General features: G+C 40.1%; 1 protein-coding gene across 1 annotated transcript in view; it reads left to right on the plus strand.

Annotated features, from left to right (window-relative positions):
- rapgefl1 (Rap guanine nucleotide exchange factor (GEF)-like 1) overlaps positions 1 to 18726 on the plus strand; it is a 48266-nt gene that overhangs the window by 15597 nt on the left and 13943 nt on the right. The window contains exons 2-9 of the mRNA XM_053515386.1: positions 9081 to 9159; positions 12931 to 13081; positions 13388 to 13485; positions 16586 to 16698; positions 17138 to 17305; positions 17686 to 17783; positions 18265 to 18387; positions 18517 to 18695. Coding sequence (XP_053371361.1) covers positions 9081 to 9159; positions 12931 to 13081; positions 13388 to 13485; positions 16586 to 16698; positions 17138 to 17305; positions 17686 to 17783; positions 18265 to 18387; positions 18517 to 18695 — 1009 coding nt within the window. The remainder of the gene's footprint in view (positions 1 to 9080; positions 9160 to 12930; positions 13082 to 13387; positions 13486 to 16585; positions 16699 to 17137; positions 17306 to 17685; positions 17784 to 18264; positions 18388 to 18516; positions 18696 to 18726) is intronic.

Here is an 18726-nt window from a genome sequence, read left to right on the forward strand (position 1 = left end):
CTGGCCCCATGGGGCGTGGCTCTGCAGGGCCTCCTGTTTTGCTGTGATGATCTTTTGGGTGATGTGTGTTACGTGGTGGGACCTACGTGGATCAGACTTGTTTGTGTCCCATGAACTCGAAATTTTAAAGCATAATATCTTTACATTGTAACTTGTCTTGATAAGTCCTCAGTTCTATCCTGGTTCATAAAAGTCTGCTTCGATTCTGCACATTAGCTCTGTTAAAGTAAGGTAGTGTGCTGCCGGCGGATCGTAATACCCTCCCCGGTAAACAAACCGAAGGGCTGGAGATGAGGCAGATACGATAAAAACAAGAACAGGCAGCTCTCGAGAAGGCACAGAGACCTGGCAAACACATTCTCACAATTTTTTTTCGCTATCCTTTCTTCCTCTCATTTTCACACACACACAACCACACACTCCCACACCGTCTCTGCATCTTTCTGCCTACTGCCAACTGCTTCAGCTCCGTCGGTGAGGAACCGAGAAGGAAAGGAGCGCGCGTGGGCAGCGGGGGTTCAGATGTGATACGGCCTCCATGGTAACCGGTTGTCTATCACAATTTATATAATCTCGCCCTCCGCTATTCAGTTCGCTCGAAACGTTGCTATGAAATTTCTTTTTCAGCTGGCCAGGATTTCAGTCTTGGTGCTGAGATATCCCATTTTAAACCAGCGAAGCCTCTGAACCGCAGGCTGAGGAAGGGGTCAGAACGGCTGGAGCATATTCAAAATGCATCCCCCTTCCTTTCTCCCACCTCTACCACCCACACACACACACATCTACAAACACTCCTGCCGGTTAGAAAACACGCTTGCTGATATGTAGTCTATCTCTCAAGGTTGAGTTACCTGAATTTATTGAATTTTGACTAAACCCAGTTTATTTAAAATCTACAAACAGAAAACATACTTTTATTATACTGCAGAAAAATATAGCAGTTTAAAAATCTTTAATAACTTTTCTTGCATATTTTTTTTTCTCATTTAAATCTACCTACACATGGCTCCCCAATGGCTCAGTATTCACTTCAGATATGCTCAGTGTATGTGGAGAATGACATAACTGTTCAACCTACGTAGTTCAACCTACGTATATACTGTATGTCTAGCAGAATGACATTCGAGATTCAGCCACACCGAAAAACAATGACTCCACTTAGTGCATATTGAAATTATTTAAATGTAGGATCTTTTAAATAGCAATGCTCAGTATATGACTCAGTTAGAATGTGAATATTTTATTTCTAATATTGAATTTCTCAGTGGTAGTTAGAGGACCATAAGAATTGACAGCTTTAGGCTTGGTTTAGGGATATAACTGATAAATGTGACGAAATTATATAAGAAAAAACCACTCAGCATTTCGGTATGCTGTATTCAGTATTTTTTATTGTAACCTTTTTATTTTAAGGTCACGGACGGACGTTCAAGCATTTCACTGCATATCGCACTGTGTATGACAGTGTATGAAAGAATTTGAATTTCGTTAGAGTTAAAGAACTTGAAATATTCTGCAGTATTAGAATGAATTGGAATGCTGACAGAATCCCAGGTTTCTCCCCCGACATCAGTGAATGACATCACTAATGTTCTTGTAGCTTAGCTGAATGAGCATAAATCCCCACAGCCACACTTTAAAATCTACTGGGAAGTCTCCCCGGAAGAATGGAGGCTAATAGAAAAGCAAGAGGAAGGCATGGTGTGTTCACAGGGTTGGTCAGGTCTTCACAAATTTTTGGCCATTATCAGAATGAGAGTATTTTTTTTTCTTTTAGTTGAATTTTTTGATATTTTTTTTTTTCTTTTTCCTTTGTTATGTGACTTGTCTATCATGCACGCTCCTGTAACCAAGTTATTAGTGCATGAAAGATAATCTCTCAGAATATGTGCATTAATATAAGCCTATCATATCTTTTACAGCTGAAACCACTGACAAAGCTGGGAAAATGAAAGAATTTCTTCTGCTTAAATTAGGAGATTGCATGTTCTCCTCGTGCCTGGTGGGTTTCCTCCGGGTTCTCCAGTTTCCTTCCACAGTCCAAAAACATGCAGATTAGGCTGAATAGCGTTCACAAATGGCCTGTAATGTGTGAATGTTGACCGGAGGTCCTACCGCAGTCGTAAAAAGGGAATAAATACAATGTTAACCACCATTGGGCTCTACAGTCTTACAGAGGTTCCTAGATAGATGGAGGCTTTATTTATTTATTTACAGCATGTTTACTTATCATCTGCATCATTTTAACTGTAATGGAGGCGGCTATCCATCCCACCGCTCTCTCTCTCTCTCTCTCTCTCTCTCTTTCTCTCTCTCTCTCTCTCTCTCTCTCTCTCTCTCTCTCTGTTTCGCGCGCTCTCTCTCTCTTTCTCACTCGCACTCAGTCTTTTTCACACCTCCACACTCAGCTCTCACCTCTTAATCGGACTCCTGGAACTGACAACACCACTTAATGTTTATACTGTATACAATCTTCCTCTGCAATTTGCATTACATATACATGTATATATATTTTTTGTAATGAGTTATTTCTTTCTCTGCTTTTTTTTTTTTTTAAATAGGTTTTGATTATGCATTTCTTTGATAATCTGATATGTGCCAGCTTAGAAAAATACATTATTTCTATACACAGTCCTTTGCTTTTATTTGCTAAGGTGTACATACTGTATCTAGCACACCGACTGGGGTGGAGCTGCAAGTGAAAAAACACTCCAAACCATGATACGAAAAAAAATCTATATTTACATTCTGTGGTGTGTTGCAGAATCAAAAAGCACTTGTAGAAACACCAATGCAGACATTAGAAATTGATCCACGTTGATGTTTTCAGCTCCCGATAAGGAGGAGTGTGAACTGTGCTCCTGAGCCTCTTCTCACTAATCACTCAAGCATAATGAAATGTAATTCATTAATTACCATCCAAGCAGTAACAGGGAACTCATTCTTCTTCTTTCAGCTAGTTAGTTGCATCTGCTCTGACTGCTCTCTCTCTCTCTCTCTCTCTCTCTCTCTCTCTCTTTCTCTGTCTCTTTTTCACTTCTCTCTCTCTCTCTCTTTCTCTGTCTCTTTTTCACTGCTCTCTCTCTCTTTCTCTGTCTCTTTTTCACTGCTCTCTCTCTCTCTCTCTCTCTCTCTCTTTCTCTGTCTCTTTTTCACTGCTCTCTCTCTCTCTCTCTCTCTCTCTCTCTCTTTCTCTGTCTCTTTTTCACTTCTCTCTCTCTCTCTCTCTTTCTCTGTCTCTTTTTCACTGCTCTCTCTCTCTCTCTCTCTCTCTCTCTCTCTTTTCATTCTCATACCTTCTCTTCACTGTACTGTGTTTATGGAACTAAGCTGGAAAGACTATACAACTGATCAATAAATAATATGCTAAAATTATTACAGAAATGAAAGAAAGGAGGGCCCTCGTTTTGGCCATGTCATCTGGAGATTGCTGGTTCGATTCCTGGTGATGCTGTAGCCTCTTGTAGCTAAGGGCCTCGAGAGTGCTAACTGCCAAGCTCTCTCATCGCTGGTCACATCCAATCTACAGCCAATTAGGGGCGTCTGTGAGCTCACACAAGCGGAAGGGGCGGATAGCGTTGTCTCAGAGTGTGTTACTCCACCTCCAACGGTGCCTGAGCAAGCAGTTCGAAAAAACTTACAGTCAGCTGGCGTCACCTGGTTCTGAGGAAACATGCAAACATCAATAAGCCCTCCCTGACTGACTGTAGTCTAAATTTGGGAGCCCCCTAGTGACGGGGAGGAATTGGATACAACTACTGTAATTTGGGGGGGGGGAAATCAGAGATCCTCAACAGGATCCACTGAAAGGCTAACAACAACATTTAAAATATTTAAATAGTATGATCTCTGACAGCTCTAGTGATTATGGTTGGAGGTGAATCAAAGTATCTAAGGTGTTCTGGTTCTCATCTATAACTTCATAAACATATATTTTGGTCATGAAAACCGATGCTTTTTTCTGTGATCAGAAATGAAATGTGTGTTTTTGGTCGAGTGGTGCTCTCGATGTAAGACGGTTTGGATTAAAATTCCTGGCGAACAAATAAGCGCCTTGATAATGCGCATTTTATATGTCCCAAGTTGTATGGATGTATGCTCTTGTTTTCCTGTGTGTGTGTGTGTGTGTGTGTGTGTGTCGTGAGGAGTGGGTGTTCTAGATGTGCTTTGTTCCAAACTGGGCAATAGATTTGCTACACTTAAAACTGCACTTTAATGTGCACTGGTGGGCAGAAAGCGAGAGAGAGAGGGAGAGAGAGAGGGAGAGAGATGGATGAAAGAGAGAGATGAAGAGTGCGGGGGCAGAGAAAAGGATTTTCACATGGAGGCATAAAAGGGTTTCATTTTTGTATTTTAGATATCGCTGGGCTGTATTCATATCATCAGGGTAACATTTCTGTTACGGATAATGAGGAGAAATGAACTAAATGTATCTAATTCATTATTCTTTTTATTGTTCTTGTATAATTATTATTATTATTATTTTTTTGTGTGTGTGTGTGTGTGTGTGTGTGTGTGTGTGTGGTTGAGTTGGACAGACCCCCCAATTTACACTCACAGAAACTCTATTTCCACTTTTCCTGTTGAAAATGGCATTTTTAGTTCATAGGGTTACAAACATGAGTTTATATACTGCAAGTGAGCTCAGGGTGTGTGTGTGTGTGAGTTGAGGGGATGTGGCTTGAACCACTTGCTGCAGCCGCCCCTTCCCCCCTTCAGGTAAATCAGCTAATCTATCTCTGTATCACATGCACGGAGAAGGTTTCAAAGCCAACAGCGCTTCTCTGCTACTCTCACTTATATCAGAGGAAATTTCTCAAATTTTGTCTCTTAGATTGTTTCTCAACTTTTAAAACTGTGTGTATTCTTCAGTGTGTGTCCACTCTACAAACCCCATTAAAGTCTACGGATTTAAGTGATTAAATTTTTGAAGTATTTTGGAGTTTACTGAGCCCTACGATGTGCCGCGTCTCGTTTTTTTATAATCAGACCAAAGTGAGCGAGATGGTTCAAAGTGGTTCGGTTCAACTTCTCATGACTCAAACACAGGGCATTTTCTGGGTATTTTCATTCCATTGTGTTTGGGAGACCCGTCTTAACGTATTTACTATATATGTTTTGTCTGATTGTGGGCAAAATTCAGAGCAACAGGGGCACGTAGTCACGAATTGAAAAAAAATGGGAATTTTGGGAAAATCATAGGTTGGATTCGATAGGAAAGTAATAGCACAGCATTCGTGGCATGGGTACCTCAACTAATATCAAGACTTTTGCACAGTGCTGTAACTGTTGTCACAATACAGCTGTATTAGATGCTTATCCAGGCCTTTTGTTAGCAAGAAATTTCACGTAACCCGACCTTCACAAGTTTTAGCTAGTGAGCTTGAATAACCGGAAAAAATAAATCTCTGTACCGCACTCGGATATGTGACAGTAAAGCCTTTTTTTTTTTCTTTTTTTTCGCCAAAGAGATTTGTCAGAATAAGTCTAAGGAGAAACAATAATGTGTCTTGCGAGGGTTGCTATGGTTACACAGACGGACCACTTTCTGATCTGTCTGACTGGTGGGCAAACTTAGGTTCAGGAAAACCTAGGCTCGACTGGAAGTGTTTTTTTTTTTAAGGCAAGGACACTGTTTATCAGCACGCCTACAGGAGGCTGTGCAATCTAGCTGTGAAGGCCAAAAGCGATGATGTTAGAGCATTTATTTGCATTTATTTGCTAGATGAAGATTAAGCCACTCTCGCACACAAGGCGAACTTAAGGCAATACGGAGTAAAGCATTGTCTTTTCTCTGTTCCTGTCACTCATCCAGTCTGTTTTTAAAGAGCTGGAGTGAGTCCTCGCAACTTTGCATCACATTTGCTTTAATGTGGTGTACAGCACTTTGATTCACTGCTTTTCTTTCTTTCTTTCTTTCTTTCTTTCTTTCTTTCTTTCGTTCTTTCTTTCTTTCCTTCTCGTTCTCATTCTCACCCTCCCAATAAACACACAACCACTTCAAGCGTTGTTTCCGTAGCAACTCTGGGAAATTTGCAGCTTTGAAAATGTGGACGGGGCTCCAACTGACATACCTACTATCACCCACTGTCTCCCTCTTTCTCTTTCACACGCGCGCACACACATACACACACACACACACACACACATATAGTCAGGTGACTTTTTCAGCTTCACACTTGCACTCCACTTCCCTCCGTCCCCAGCTCTTCAGTAACACTTTAACCCTTTGTGTCTATTTAAGCCACCTGTTCCTTGACACCGCTCAATTTTTTCTCCTTCATCTACGACTGCTGAAGTCTGTTGACGTCACATAAGAGAAACTTCCAGTCAACCCAGACAGGAGACAGGACAAGCCTCAACCCATCAGGAACATCTCCCACACATCTGTCCCGTCCTTTAGCGCAGCTACTACAAGATCCGCTCCTGAGCCGGTCGCAACCTTGTTATTCTGACCACAGACAGTAAACACTGATTTGATCTGGCTGTTATAAGTCGCTCTCAGAGTAAAACAGACATGAGCAGCACCCATAAAGGACGAAAAAGAAGCAGCCGAGTCAGATAACAGAAAGCTGTGATATCAGGTTATCAGCTAAAATGCCCGGTGTAGTTTATCCTATTTGACGTCAGCGGGTTCGGGTGTTTTGTCTTTCTGCGACTTCATTGTGCTTTCCTCTTTGGGTAATAGCCTGGGGTTTGTCTCGTAGTTGTTTGCATGAGCTTTTTGCATACTATGTGAAGGATGTGGCCTACTTTTTTATTTTAGGGCTGTGTTCATTTCGAGGTTAGACTTTTGGATCATTTTTAAAGTGGCAGCACATGCTGTTTTAATCAATGATTAATATGCAGATACAGACTGACGTAACCTAGATACAGATGGCTTATTTTGAGAAGTGAAAAAAAAAAAAATAGCTAATTGAGCGTATATGATTTTTAATTGTGTCTTGTGAGATGCATTTAAAAAGCCACCGTGATCAGCTCATGGCGAACAATAACACATAAGTATAACAAGCAGTACAGGCAGGGAACAGGATACGTGCCGAACCTGATAGAAGGTTACCCCAGGTCATGCAAGGATTAAATTAGGATAGGGGTGTGCTGCTGTTGGAAAATAATCAGCATCATTATCACCCTGAAGCTAATTTTTTTTTATAACATTACATCCATTCTCCAGTGTTTTACTGCTTGTGTAAGTCTGTTAGTGTGTACCGCGTTTTTTTTTTTTTATTAAGTTTTCTTATAAAAGAAATTTCAGCCTTTTTTAGGTGTGCTTGTGTTCATCGTTTAATTTGTGCCGTGACTGCAGAAGTGGTGCTCATATTAAAGTAGACTCTCAGGGCTTTAACAATTTACAGTTTTACCTTAAGTATTATTTTTTTTTATGTAGCCTGCTACTAAATCTTATCACGGTATTGTAGTTGTATAAGGTGTTTTACTATAAAACACTTTAGTTGTGCTGTCCAGTGTTATCTCTGTACTAATGTTATTGCGTACATTAGTTTTATTACTTAAATAAAATTCAGTTTTATTCTGTTTTAAAAGCGATGCTAAATAAATAACGCTTTCAAAGCATTAACCACATGTTACAAATGGGTGCTGAGATACTTTTGCTAGCTATATATATATATAGAGCTACTATATAGTACAAGACAGACCAGTTTTCGGATGGAAACAAAAAACCTTTAGTTAGGTTTTACTGAGCTTGCTGGAGAATATAAGTTCTTCTGGTAACTTTGTCACACTCGCTCCTTTCTATTTTTATGTAAGTCCCAGGAGCGTACATTAGGTTTTTTGTTTCCATCTCAAAACTGGTCTGTCTCGTACTATATATTTTTTCTTTACAGCCATGGATATATTCTCCTGTAATGTTATTTATTTATACATGGAAATACTGAATTTTGTACATAATTATGCAGACATGATAAACGTACATAACAAAATTGGTACAGCATATAATATGGTGCCTAGGACTTTTGTACATGTGTGTATATATATATATATATATATATATATATATATATATATATCACTCAGCTCATCACAGAACTGTTCTCACTTTTACACAGTTCTCCTTTCTTCTGTGGCATAAAGGCGCAACATCAACAACCCTCCGTTCTATCTCAATGCCTTTTTGGTTTAATAGGAGTGCGACTTGAACAAGCTGTGTGAACGGGGCTACCTCTACACACAGGAACCCAACAGTGTGTTGGCTAATCTTATAACAGACTCACAGCAATAAAATCGATTCAGTTATACTGATTGAAGATGTCCGATAAGCCGATTTGCATCCTGCCGGTGGAATGAGGCGTCAGTGTTCTGGGTTAAAGAATGACACGCACGCTTAAATAGAGGAATGTACTCGAAAGCAGTTGTCATCCCTCGCCGTTTTTTTTTATACCCCTCTCTCTTTAAGACAAAAATAAGCTTATTTTGTTACATATCAAAAGTGAAGCCCTCCATTCTCTTTTATGTGTCTGAAAACTTAAGGTTAAGAAGCTAGAACAAACGCTGGAGAGTCCTTCCAAAAATCGATAATGACACGATTGTTGTTCACGACTTTTGAACCAGTTTACATTTACAATAAAATAAATTTAAATCCAATTTTTAATCATTCTGCCCAGTTACAATCAAGAATGTTAGAGTTTCCCTTTTTTTGTTTTTTTATCAATGAATTTTAAATCGGGATCCTGAGAACTAGTGTGAGTTATAAGACGTCTGAGCCGCTTAAGTTATCCTGTACATATCAGAGACTACATGATGGCGACGTTTAAAGGAACATGAACGTGTTTACTCGACCGTCCTTTGTCTGTAATATAAAAAAAAAAAGAAAAAAAAAATGTAGTGACGGTTGAGAAGGTAAAAAAACAAACAAACAAAAAAAACTTCATTTCACACAGACATGTTTGGGTTTCATGACCGGTCAAGCAAGTCTGGCACTGTGTGGAGCTGTGTACATGGCGCATGATTGATGTTATTTTTTGACTGAAACGCTCTTAGTGGTAGCCTCCCGTTTCCACGGCTAACGGCTTTTGTAAAGTATGTTCTGAATGTACTAATTCTCCCCCTCTCTCGTTCCGCAGAAATACTCCTGGACGACTTCATGTTGACACACCCAATCTTCCTGGCATCCGACAAGTTTCAACAGGTCCTGCTTCAGCAGTATCCTTCGCACAATATCGCATCATTCACGCGCATTCAAGGAGCATGTCTTTCAAACCATGGAAGTAAAGAAAATGGAAAATCTCTTCGAAAATCTTTATATCAACCCCTCCACACCCATGCTTTTTTTACCCCTTTTTTTTTAATGGCAAAAGCACACTATGTACAATCTCGGGTATTTTTGTTTTACACCTGTAGCAACACGTTTTGTTTATTTATATTATCAGGGAGAAGTTGTCTGTAGGAGCCCAATAAAGCAAAAAAAAGGTCTAGTAGGTTGCACGCTAGTTACTAAGGTTTTGACATCCAAAATATTTGTTTTAGACTACATTGTTTAAAGTTAGTATGTAAATCAAAGTTAAAGACATTTCAGAAGAAAAAGTGGTATGTATAAATCGCATAGTAGGCTGCCATTTCTCATTGTAACTAAATAAAAGTGTGTGTGGACAGTACACACCTACAAGTGATAACAGTAACCGCTACTACACACCCACAAGAAACAAACATAAATCGTCACGAGCAGCGACTGCATTAGTGTAAATAAAGCGTGTTCGATCATAAAGGAGCACGTTGTTTTGACACATCGCGATTTCGATTTAAACTCTTGAACTTATTCATTTAGGCTAAACATCCCACTTGCACATTACAGGACAGTCCTGACCTTGCTCTAAGCCATTTCCCCATGTTTAAGCCATTTGGGCCATCAGTGGCTCCGACGTACTGAGAAAACTTTCGTATCCAAGCACTAGAAAAACACTGGGGTAGGTGCTTCAGTGTAGCCAGGGATTACATCGAGAATTGTGTTGTTTTTATTCTGAAGTAAACAAAAAAAAAAAAAAAAAAACTCAGATAAATGGAACAAGAGGGAAAGTAACATTGGAGTAACATTGGAGTTAATTGCTCTTGTCTTGGTATTGATGGTACCAACATTGGTCATCGAAAAAGAAAGACTTTAAACAGAGTTAAATTACTTAGCTTTTATATAGAGAAAAATAACTAAACTAGGAAAAAAGAAACCTTTCGGTGCTTAACATCCGCTCATGCCTGATTGTGGTTGTTGTCTGGGGTTATTTGTGCATGTGAATAGAGGACATCCATTGCCCCCAATCTCCTTGTATGACCCAGATTCCCAGTTTAAAGAGTCTGTCTGTCCTCTCAACTACAGTAGCTAAAGTACCGTTGGGACTCGTCTGCTCCCCGAGCTTAAAGCCGGAAAACCTGCATGCCTTACTGCTCCTAATGCCCATCGTCAGCACCCAGTTTTCCCTCTGTCTCTGTGCATCTCTCTTTCCCTCTCCTGATTATCTCACCTCATTGAGATCCCTCTTCAGGTCTGGAAATCCAGGCCTAATCAAATCTTTTGTTGTAGAAACATGTCTGCTTCCTGCTCAACCTGAAGACAAAGGGAAAACCCCTTGGCATTCTTCCCTCTTGCCATTCCTGATTGGATTAGATTTTAAAATAGAGCCACTGTCTTTTACTTAGCACGCGAACACACACAAACTGAGTGAGCGAGCGAGTGATGAAAGCCCATAGAGCGCTTTGTAACGCCAAGCTTGTTTGCTTCACTAAGAACCAGTGAACCAGTGAACTCCGAGCGATGTTTGGACCTTTGGCAAGGAGTGAACATCAATACAGTTACTATATCTGGACTGCCATCAAAGGCAGCTTGCGCATACGCTCCTGCTTGGCCATTTGGCCATTTCGAACAGAAATAGTAGTTTAAATGTGGACAGGGTGTTAGGGAGTCACACTTTAAATAGCACTGAAGAGCAGAGCCGCAGATATAACCAGGACAACTTCAGACTGACCTAAATGCAAGCTTGAAAGAGAAAAAAAACAAACCGCTAATCAATATATTACGTTTGAATCGTACTCACAACTGCACAGACAGGACTGCTTGTTTTTTTTTTGACCCTCTAAGCAGTATTTTGTCTCTATGACTAAGATGCCTGACTGTTTTGACTGTCTGCGAATAAAAGTTTGCACTTCCTGTTCAGCCCTGTTAATAACAAACTGCTCGAGATGAGAAAAGAAACTTGTGTGTGTTTGTCTTTGTGTGCGCGCGTGTAAACGCGATGGGTGTGTTCCTTTGCCTTCACCACTTCTCTGAGGTTGTAATTATGCTGCCTGGATGGCCACATGCTATTCTTTGTGTTTTTTCCATGCTTGTGTCTGTCTGTTAGATGATGAGATACGAAAAAATCACACTCTTGTCCGTGTGCTTTACAGCAGGGCAATAAAACAGGTTATCGATATCATTATATACTGTCTAATGTCACATTATTGAAGAGCAGGTATCAAGTGCCTTCATTGTTACTGACAAAAATTTAGTTTATTAGAAGCTACAGTAAAAGGTAATCTAGTACATTAATACAAATAATAGTTTAATATTTTAAATACCGCAAGAAAATGTCTTTTTAGGATGTTTAACCCAAGTGAAAAGCTGTGATTTATGCAGTTCAGTAACATCTCCTGGCAGAAAATATATTTGAGGTTTAACCTCCGAATGTTACCAAGCACTGAAAGTGGAGACTCCTTCCAAAAACGAAAAATGTTTCCTCACAGAAAACGTAAAAATTCTAAATGTTCAATAAAGTTGTGACCACAAAAACAAAAAAAGTGTTAGAACAAACACATTAGTCTATACTTATAGTTATGGAAGTCCAAGTTACAAAAATGTAGTCATGTTCCAGAATTATTGTAATAATTTTGAGATGTGCTGTAGGTGTGTATAAGGTGGAGGTGGGTCTGCATCAAGGATCGGCTATGAGCCCCTTCTTGTTTGCTATGGTGATGTACAGGATGACAGATGAGGTTAGACAGGAGTCTCCCTGGACAATGATGTTTGCAGATGCCATTGTGCTTTGTAGCGAGAGCAGGGAACAAGTGGAGGAAAATCTAGAGAGATGGAGGAACGCTCTGGAAAGCAGAGGAATGAAGGTTAGCTGTAGCAAGACAGAATACATGTGTGTGAATGAGAGTGGAAAGGTAAGGCTACTGGAAGGAAAGGTAAAGAGGGAGCAGGACTTTAAGTACTTAGGGTCAACAGTCTAGAGCAACGGAGAGTGTGGAATGGAGGGAAGAGGCGGGTACAGGCAATGGGTGAAGAAAAGAGTCAGATGTGTCGTACGATAAAAGAGAATCAGCGAGAGTGAAAGGTGTTCAAGACAGTGGTGAGACCAGCGATGCTCTACGGCTTAGAGACAGTGGAGAAAAGACAGAAGGCAGAGTTGGAGGTAGCAAAAATGAAGATGTTGAGGTTCTCTTTGGGAGTGACAAGGATAGATAGGATCAAGAATGAGTTCATCAGAGGGACAACCCATTTTAGATGTTTTGGAGATAAAGTCATTTGGACATGTTCAGAGGAGAGATTGTGAATATATCGGTAGAAGGATGCTGAGGTTGCAACTGTGAGGCAGGAGGTCTAGAGGAAGACCAAAGAGGAGATTTATGGATGCAGTGAGAGAGGACATGAAGTTAGTTGAGGTGAGAGAAGAGGAAGCAGCGGAGAGGGTTAGGTGGAGGCAGATGATTTGCTGTGGAGACCCCTGAAAGGGAACAGCTGAATTACAAAGAAGAATAATTCAGTTTTCATAAAACATACGTTTTAAGTCTCTCACAATTAAATGATAAAAGATAGATTGCAGTGTTTATGTACGTGTGTTTGTGCGTCTTTGTGAATTTCGGATTCCTGTTCATCCGAGAGGTCCTTTAGCACACGGCAGCTACAGCACACAGGTTGCGATGTCTCCTTGACGTTGTGCTCAGATTTGGAGCTGAACCCAAGCAGGGTGAAGGCTGGCCCACCTGGGATGGAGCAGAAAGGAAGCAGGCTGTGCTGAGTGTGGCCTTCCGCTACCTGGACACATACAGAGAGCTGCTACAGGAGGAGGGGGACAGGTCCAACAGCTTTCCTAAGGTAAAAATTTCAGCAATCACACACACTCACACCCATATCCACTCTCACATTCGAGACGAAAACACTCCAGAGGGTTATTGAAGTGTTATTCCTTGCAGGAGTCTATCAGAGTCTCCATGGCAACAAAACTGACTCAGCACCGTGTATCTGAGGTCATAATTGTTTTGGTTGATCTTTCCTCCAGCAAACAGTTCTTCCTCCAACCAACACACAGATCATTTTTGTTTCTCTCGAGGAAAAGACAGCCTCAAAACTCATGGTGGCTCTCCTGGGGTACTCTCTCACTCTTATGTCCTTTTGATATAGGACCTGTACCTTTGTGCCGTGCAAGAGCTCAGCCGTTTCCCCGAGCTAGTGGAGGACGTTCTGAAGCTTCAGCGCTGGACTGAGATCCTTCACAACCCGTAAGTCAATTCACTGTTGAGCTTTTCTGTGCAGAGTCAATTGTACAGGATGTCGTTACCACAATGAGGAACAACACAACATGGTTTTGATTAAAATCCAAATCCACATTTTGTGCCTAAACCCCAAATCCAGCTTTAAACTTCCACAGAAGGTTCGAAAGGAAATTACAAAAAGATCTGACGTGACCCCCCGCATGTCTGGCTCGTTTTATTATTATACAGTAGCAAGCTGTTAAATACTAACAGGAGACGTACTGTAGCCTGTTATAAACCACACGGCCATGGTTCTGTGAAGATGCTAATTGGCAATGGGGTTGGATCTGGTTACTGATGGGTTCCTTATGTGATCTTAAATCCCTTTACCACTTAATGAAGCCTTTAAAGCCCCTCACTTTTTATTTGAGTTAACAATTGAAAATTTTTATATTCATTTACTATTGGCAGATTGCTTATTTATAATTAGGGACATCCATCCTTTTATATATCCATCCAACTATCCATTCCTTCATCTGTCCATCTTTCTTTTCCATTATCAAACTTGAACCCAATTAGTTTTTAAGAAATTTCTGTCTGGATAAACGCATGCAAACAAATTAGCACCACCAACCAAAACACAATAAATTAAAAAGTATACCAATAAATAACAAATAATCTTTTTTCACCTTAAGTGTACTGCTCGGTCTGTCAATCCCATGTGCTAACTTATTGCATTGTGGTTCTGTGCAGCTCACAAAAGTAAATTACAAAAAGTGCTTTACTTTTGTGAGAAAAGTAAAGCACGTTTTGTGAAAAAAAGTGTGAAAGAGTGCAGGGAGCAGAGCTGTTTTTAGAACCATGTGAAAAGTCTCCAAAATATCCAATATCCAATTTCTAAAACTATATCCAAAATATGCTTAACTTCGGGGTTTGTCTGTCCTTGTGTGATATAATATGCAGAATAAATGCATTATGATTATTCATTATGAATACATTAATAGAAAAGAAATGTTGATACGGCAACTGCAGTATCCAGTTCCGACAAGGACAGATGTCCATTGTCAAGTCTATATGGATACACACCAGACAAAAACCATAGTTATATATCTTCCAAAGACATCAGGAGAAGCATACAGAGAGAAACGATTAGCAATTTAGATTATTATCTTGAGTCATTATTAAACATGACCAGTGAAGGACTCTTCTCTTATAAGAGATTCAGTGTGTTTTAGTTTAAAATGCTGTGGCAACATGTTGATGTAATTCCGTCGATTATGTAAACCCGTTGACTTCTGCAGAGGGTTTTGATGCATCACAATGTTTACTTTCATCCACTTTTTTTGTCGGCGAGTGGCGGAATATGAGACTTCTCAACCCGATTTGTCTGGAGTGTGGTAACCCTAATAAAATGGTGCTCTGTCAAAGTGAAATGGCTCACACACAGCATGAACATCTCAAAAGAAAACACTCCGGTTATCTCTGACCTCAAATCGACAGGGCAGCAGCCTAAGTGTGTATTAGAGTGAGTTTAGTCTGAGTGCAGGTGGATGTCAGTGCCTGGGAGTCGTTGCGCTCTTACCAGCTACATTTCGGAGAGAACTTAAAAGAAGATTCTCCAGCGCAAAACGGCCAGTCTGGCAACGCCAATTTGTCTATGTGCATAGAGACGAAGCAAGATAGTTAAAGATAAAGGTGGTTCCGTCCTAGATAGATGGTGAACTAAGTAAATTAACTACGTAACATGAGCATTTCTGAGAGGAATGCAGTTGATAATATTCCTTGATTTATATAGTAAAATGTCATTGAATTTATTTTGTGGGTTTTTTGGATCCGATGTTTTTTTTTTTTTTTTTTTTTTTTTGTAAAATAAATTTTTATGAGAAAATGCTTAAATAAAAGATTAAAAGATTTTCGATAGCTTAACCATGACAAAATAATCGTTAAACCAACTGGCAGGAAAAATAAAGGATAGATTAGCCGATTAAAAAAAAAAAAAACTGTTAAATGCAGCCCTCCTATAGTGTTTATTTCAGTTTTTTTTTTGAGTATTTGTTTATTAATGCAGGAAACTTAGAGATTACTGGCAATAATAAATGTCGATTTTAAATATGGATTTTAATTAGGCAAAGTACTAGGCCGAGAATATTGTTTTCATGGTGCAGTGGTCCTGGGCCAGGGGAAAGAAACTATTTTATATTACCAAGTTATGTTGATTAAAATAAGAAAATCGCTAACTATAAAAGATGTAGTTTGTTTTTTTGGTTAAGCATAGTGATTTTCAATAATGGGAAATTATAGAACAGTATAACACAGTTATATACAGTATAAGTCACATCTTTTTAAAAAATTAATTAACAACTTGAACTAACAAAAAATGCATGGAAAAACTTTAGCACCAAAGTTCTATAAATTTTTTTTATAAAAGAGATGCACCAGTTGATTGGCTAGAATTTGCAGTCTTTCAGCTTGATCGGCCATGACTGGTGATCGGCATATCAGGCTCATATATAACCGGTTCTGTACTGAGTGCACAAGCTTCCTAGTGTTTGCATTAAAAATTTACATTTTTATGACCTTTTACTCAGTTTAGCAATAAAGGCTGATCAGAAACTTTTTCATCAGCCTTTATTGCCAAACTGTATCAGGATATGTTTTTCTTAATGCATACACTCTTTTTTTTTTTTTTTTTTGTTCAGCTGTTAATTGTGGTGAGTTGTGAGTCAGCTGGCTACATGACACCTAAACCACTAGGTTATGTTAAATGTGTTGTGTAGTTTAATTCCTGGAGGATAGTTGCATAAAGGAAATTTGAGCTCAGTGCAGTGTCCTTATTGCGTTCTGAGAGTGTAGAGATTTAATAAAGCTTCCCGGGGGAACCGATGCTTTTCAACACTGATGGGATTGGGTCATACTTCATAGGCAAAGAATGCTGGAGGGAGGAGATGATCAGTCGTGTCAATGTCTTTCCAATTAGCAAACGAGCCGCGGGTTACACTTTTGATATAAATAGTGCACAGAATGCTGATGTTTTTGTGCTCCCTGGCAAGACTCTGTTACTGATAAAATTCTGTTCAATTTCTTTATATTAGGTTTTACTGACATTCTCTTCATTCTCTGTTTGTAGGGCAGAGGAAGACAAGGAGAGTCGGAAGAAGCAGGTGCGTCCGCTCTTCCGCCACTTCAGACGCATCGACGCCTGCCTGCAGCCGCGTGAGGCTTTCCGCGGTTCAGACGAAAGTGAGTTCAGACTGTTTAATTAACAGTATGACATTTACGGCTCAAAATGACTGAAAAAACAGTTACTCCAGCTTTTTGCTAATGGGAGAAGTGAGGTCATGGGGTTACACTATTCTTTTATTGTTTTAAATAATTGTAGAACTTCATTAGTTAGTCTGACGTTATCTGAGACGTGATTCAAGCCAAGTGCTTTCCAGACTTACTAAGCAATTAGTCAATAAGCAATTCTAAAGAGGAAATAGCTGCTGACCTCCCTGGCCCTCTGAGGCCTATTTGTAGTGAAGATGTATGACCAGACCAGGAAGCAGACAGCTAACCAATATATTGATCAAGAAACAGTTACTTTTGAGCTTTTTACCTTTTAGTAGTGAAAACTTAGAACTTAAAACATGCAAATAAAATAGTGTGGGAAATGCATTTCTTTTCTTTGCTTCTTTAGTTTTTTGTAGGGTGTACACACCCGACCACTCGTACGTGACCATCCGCAGCCGTCTGTCCTGCCGCGTCGGAGAGATTTTGGCTCTGGTGCGAGAAAAGCTCCAGTACAGTGAGGAACAACCGACTCAACCAGGCAACCTTATCCTAGTGGCTGTCACTTCATCTGGAGGTAAGTGTCATAAAACAGCTTAAAAGTTCATATTCATTTGGATCTACGGAATAAGAAATTGTTAAGAAACAAGTATAAAAAGCTTATAATAAAAAGCAGAACAAAACGTCATTTATTTTTCTACATCCAGGTAATAAAAAGTCATAAAGAGTAAACAAACACATGTAATTTACTAGTAAACAGATGATTGTAAGAAACCCCTATGAATGTGACCTGTAAGTGACAAACAGGAACATGGCTGACATCAATGTGGCGGCACTGCGGGCAGTGCGCTGTGTGCGATATGTGTTGACATTTGGGTGTGCTTATCAGTGTAGGTTGGGTTCACATGTGTAACCTTAACACCCTGCCGCAATCTGTGCTGCTGTCTCCTTACGCAGAGAAGGCCGTGTTCCGTCCCAGTGACGAGGCTGTCTTCACCACTCTGGGCGTCAACACGCACCTGTTCGCTTGCGAACCCTCCGAGCTCGAGAGCCTGGTGAGAAACATTGCACTGAGTCACCTGCATGCGAAAACAGAATAAATCCGAATGAGTAAATACCAGCAGGCTTTAATTAATTATGCAGCTGACGCTGTGCTAATTGCCGTATTTGACTTCGCGTTAGCCATGTTTGCTTTGCGGTTTAACTTTTACTGTTGAGCCGCACTGCATCAGTGTTAACGCGGTAGTTCATTTTCTTTTTTCCTTTTTGTATACACACCATCCTCTTTATTAGGAGATGGGAGAGAAAGAGATTTCACAGATTTCAACTGTTCAGTTTTACCAAGTCAATATCGCAATACATTTTGTTTCCATATGAACAGGGTGTGCTGTGATTCTACAAATCTAACCGTGAGCTATTGCTTGGTTGACAAGAATCAGATAAGCTTAGAGCCAGAACACGTGTTTCATTCACTACAGTACGTGTGGAGAGTGCTCACAGTGTGTGTCTGTGTTTGTGTGTGTGTGTGTACATTAGATGCCCCTGCCTGAGGAGATCCACTGGTCCCCGGGTGACAGCAAACTGCATGACATGAGTGCAGAGGAAGTCGCCAACCAGCTGGTTGTGTTTGACTGGGAGCTTTTCAGCTGTGTGCATGAGGTCAGACAAAGCTCACATACACACATTTCTAGTTTTCTACAGCTGCCTCACCCTTCTGTGTTAATACTATATATATAAATAAATAAAAAATCACTGCATGTGCCAAACCAGGGTTTTGTGTTTAAACAGGTGGAGTTTGTGTGTTATGTGTTCCATGGAGAGGAGGCTCGATGGCGCCCTCTCAACCTCGAGCTGGTACTGCAGCGGTGCAGCGAAGTGCAGCACTGGGTTGCTACTGAAATCCTGCAGTGCCAGTCGCTGCCTAAGAGGGTGCAGCTGTTGCGCAAGTTTATCAAGATTGCAGCTCTGTGAGTAAACTGGTGCATGCTTGTGTATGCG

This window comes from Clarias gariepinus, chromosome 16, assembly GCF_024256425.1.
Source record: "Clarias gariepinus isolate MV-2021 ecotype Netherlands chromosome 16, CGAR_prim_01v2, whole genome shotgun sequence".
Classification (NCBI taxonomy): domain Eukaryota; kingdom Metazoa; phylum Chordata; class Actinopteri; order Siluriformes; family Clariidae; genus Clarias; species Clarias gariepinus.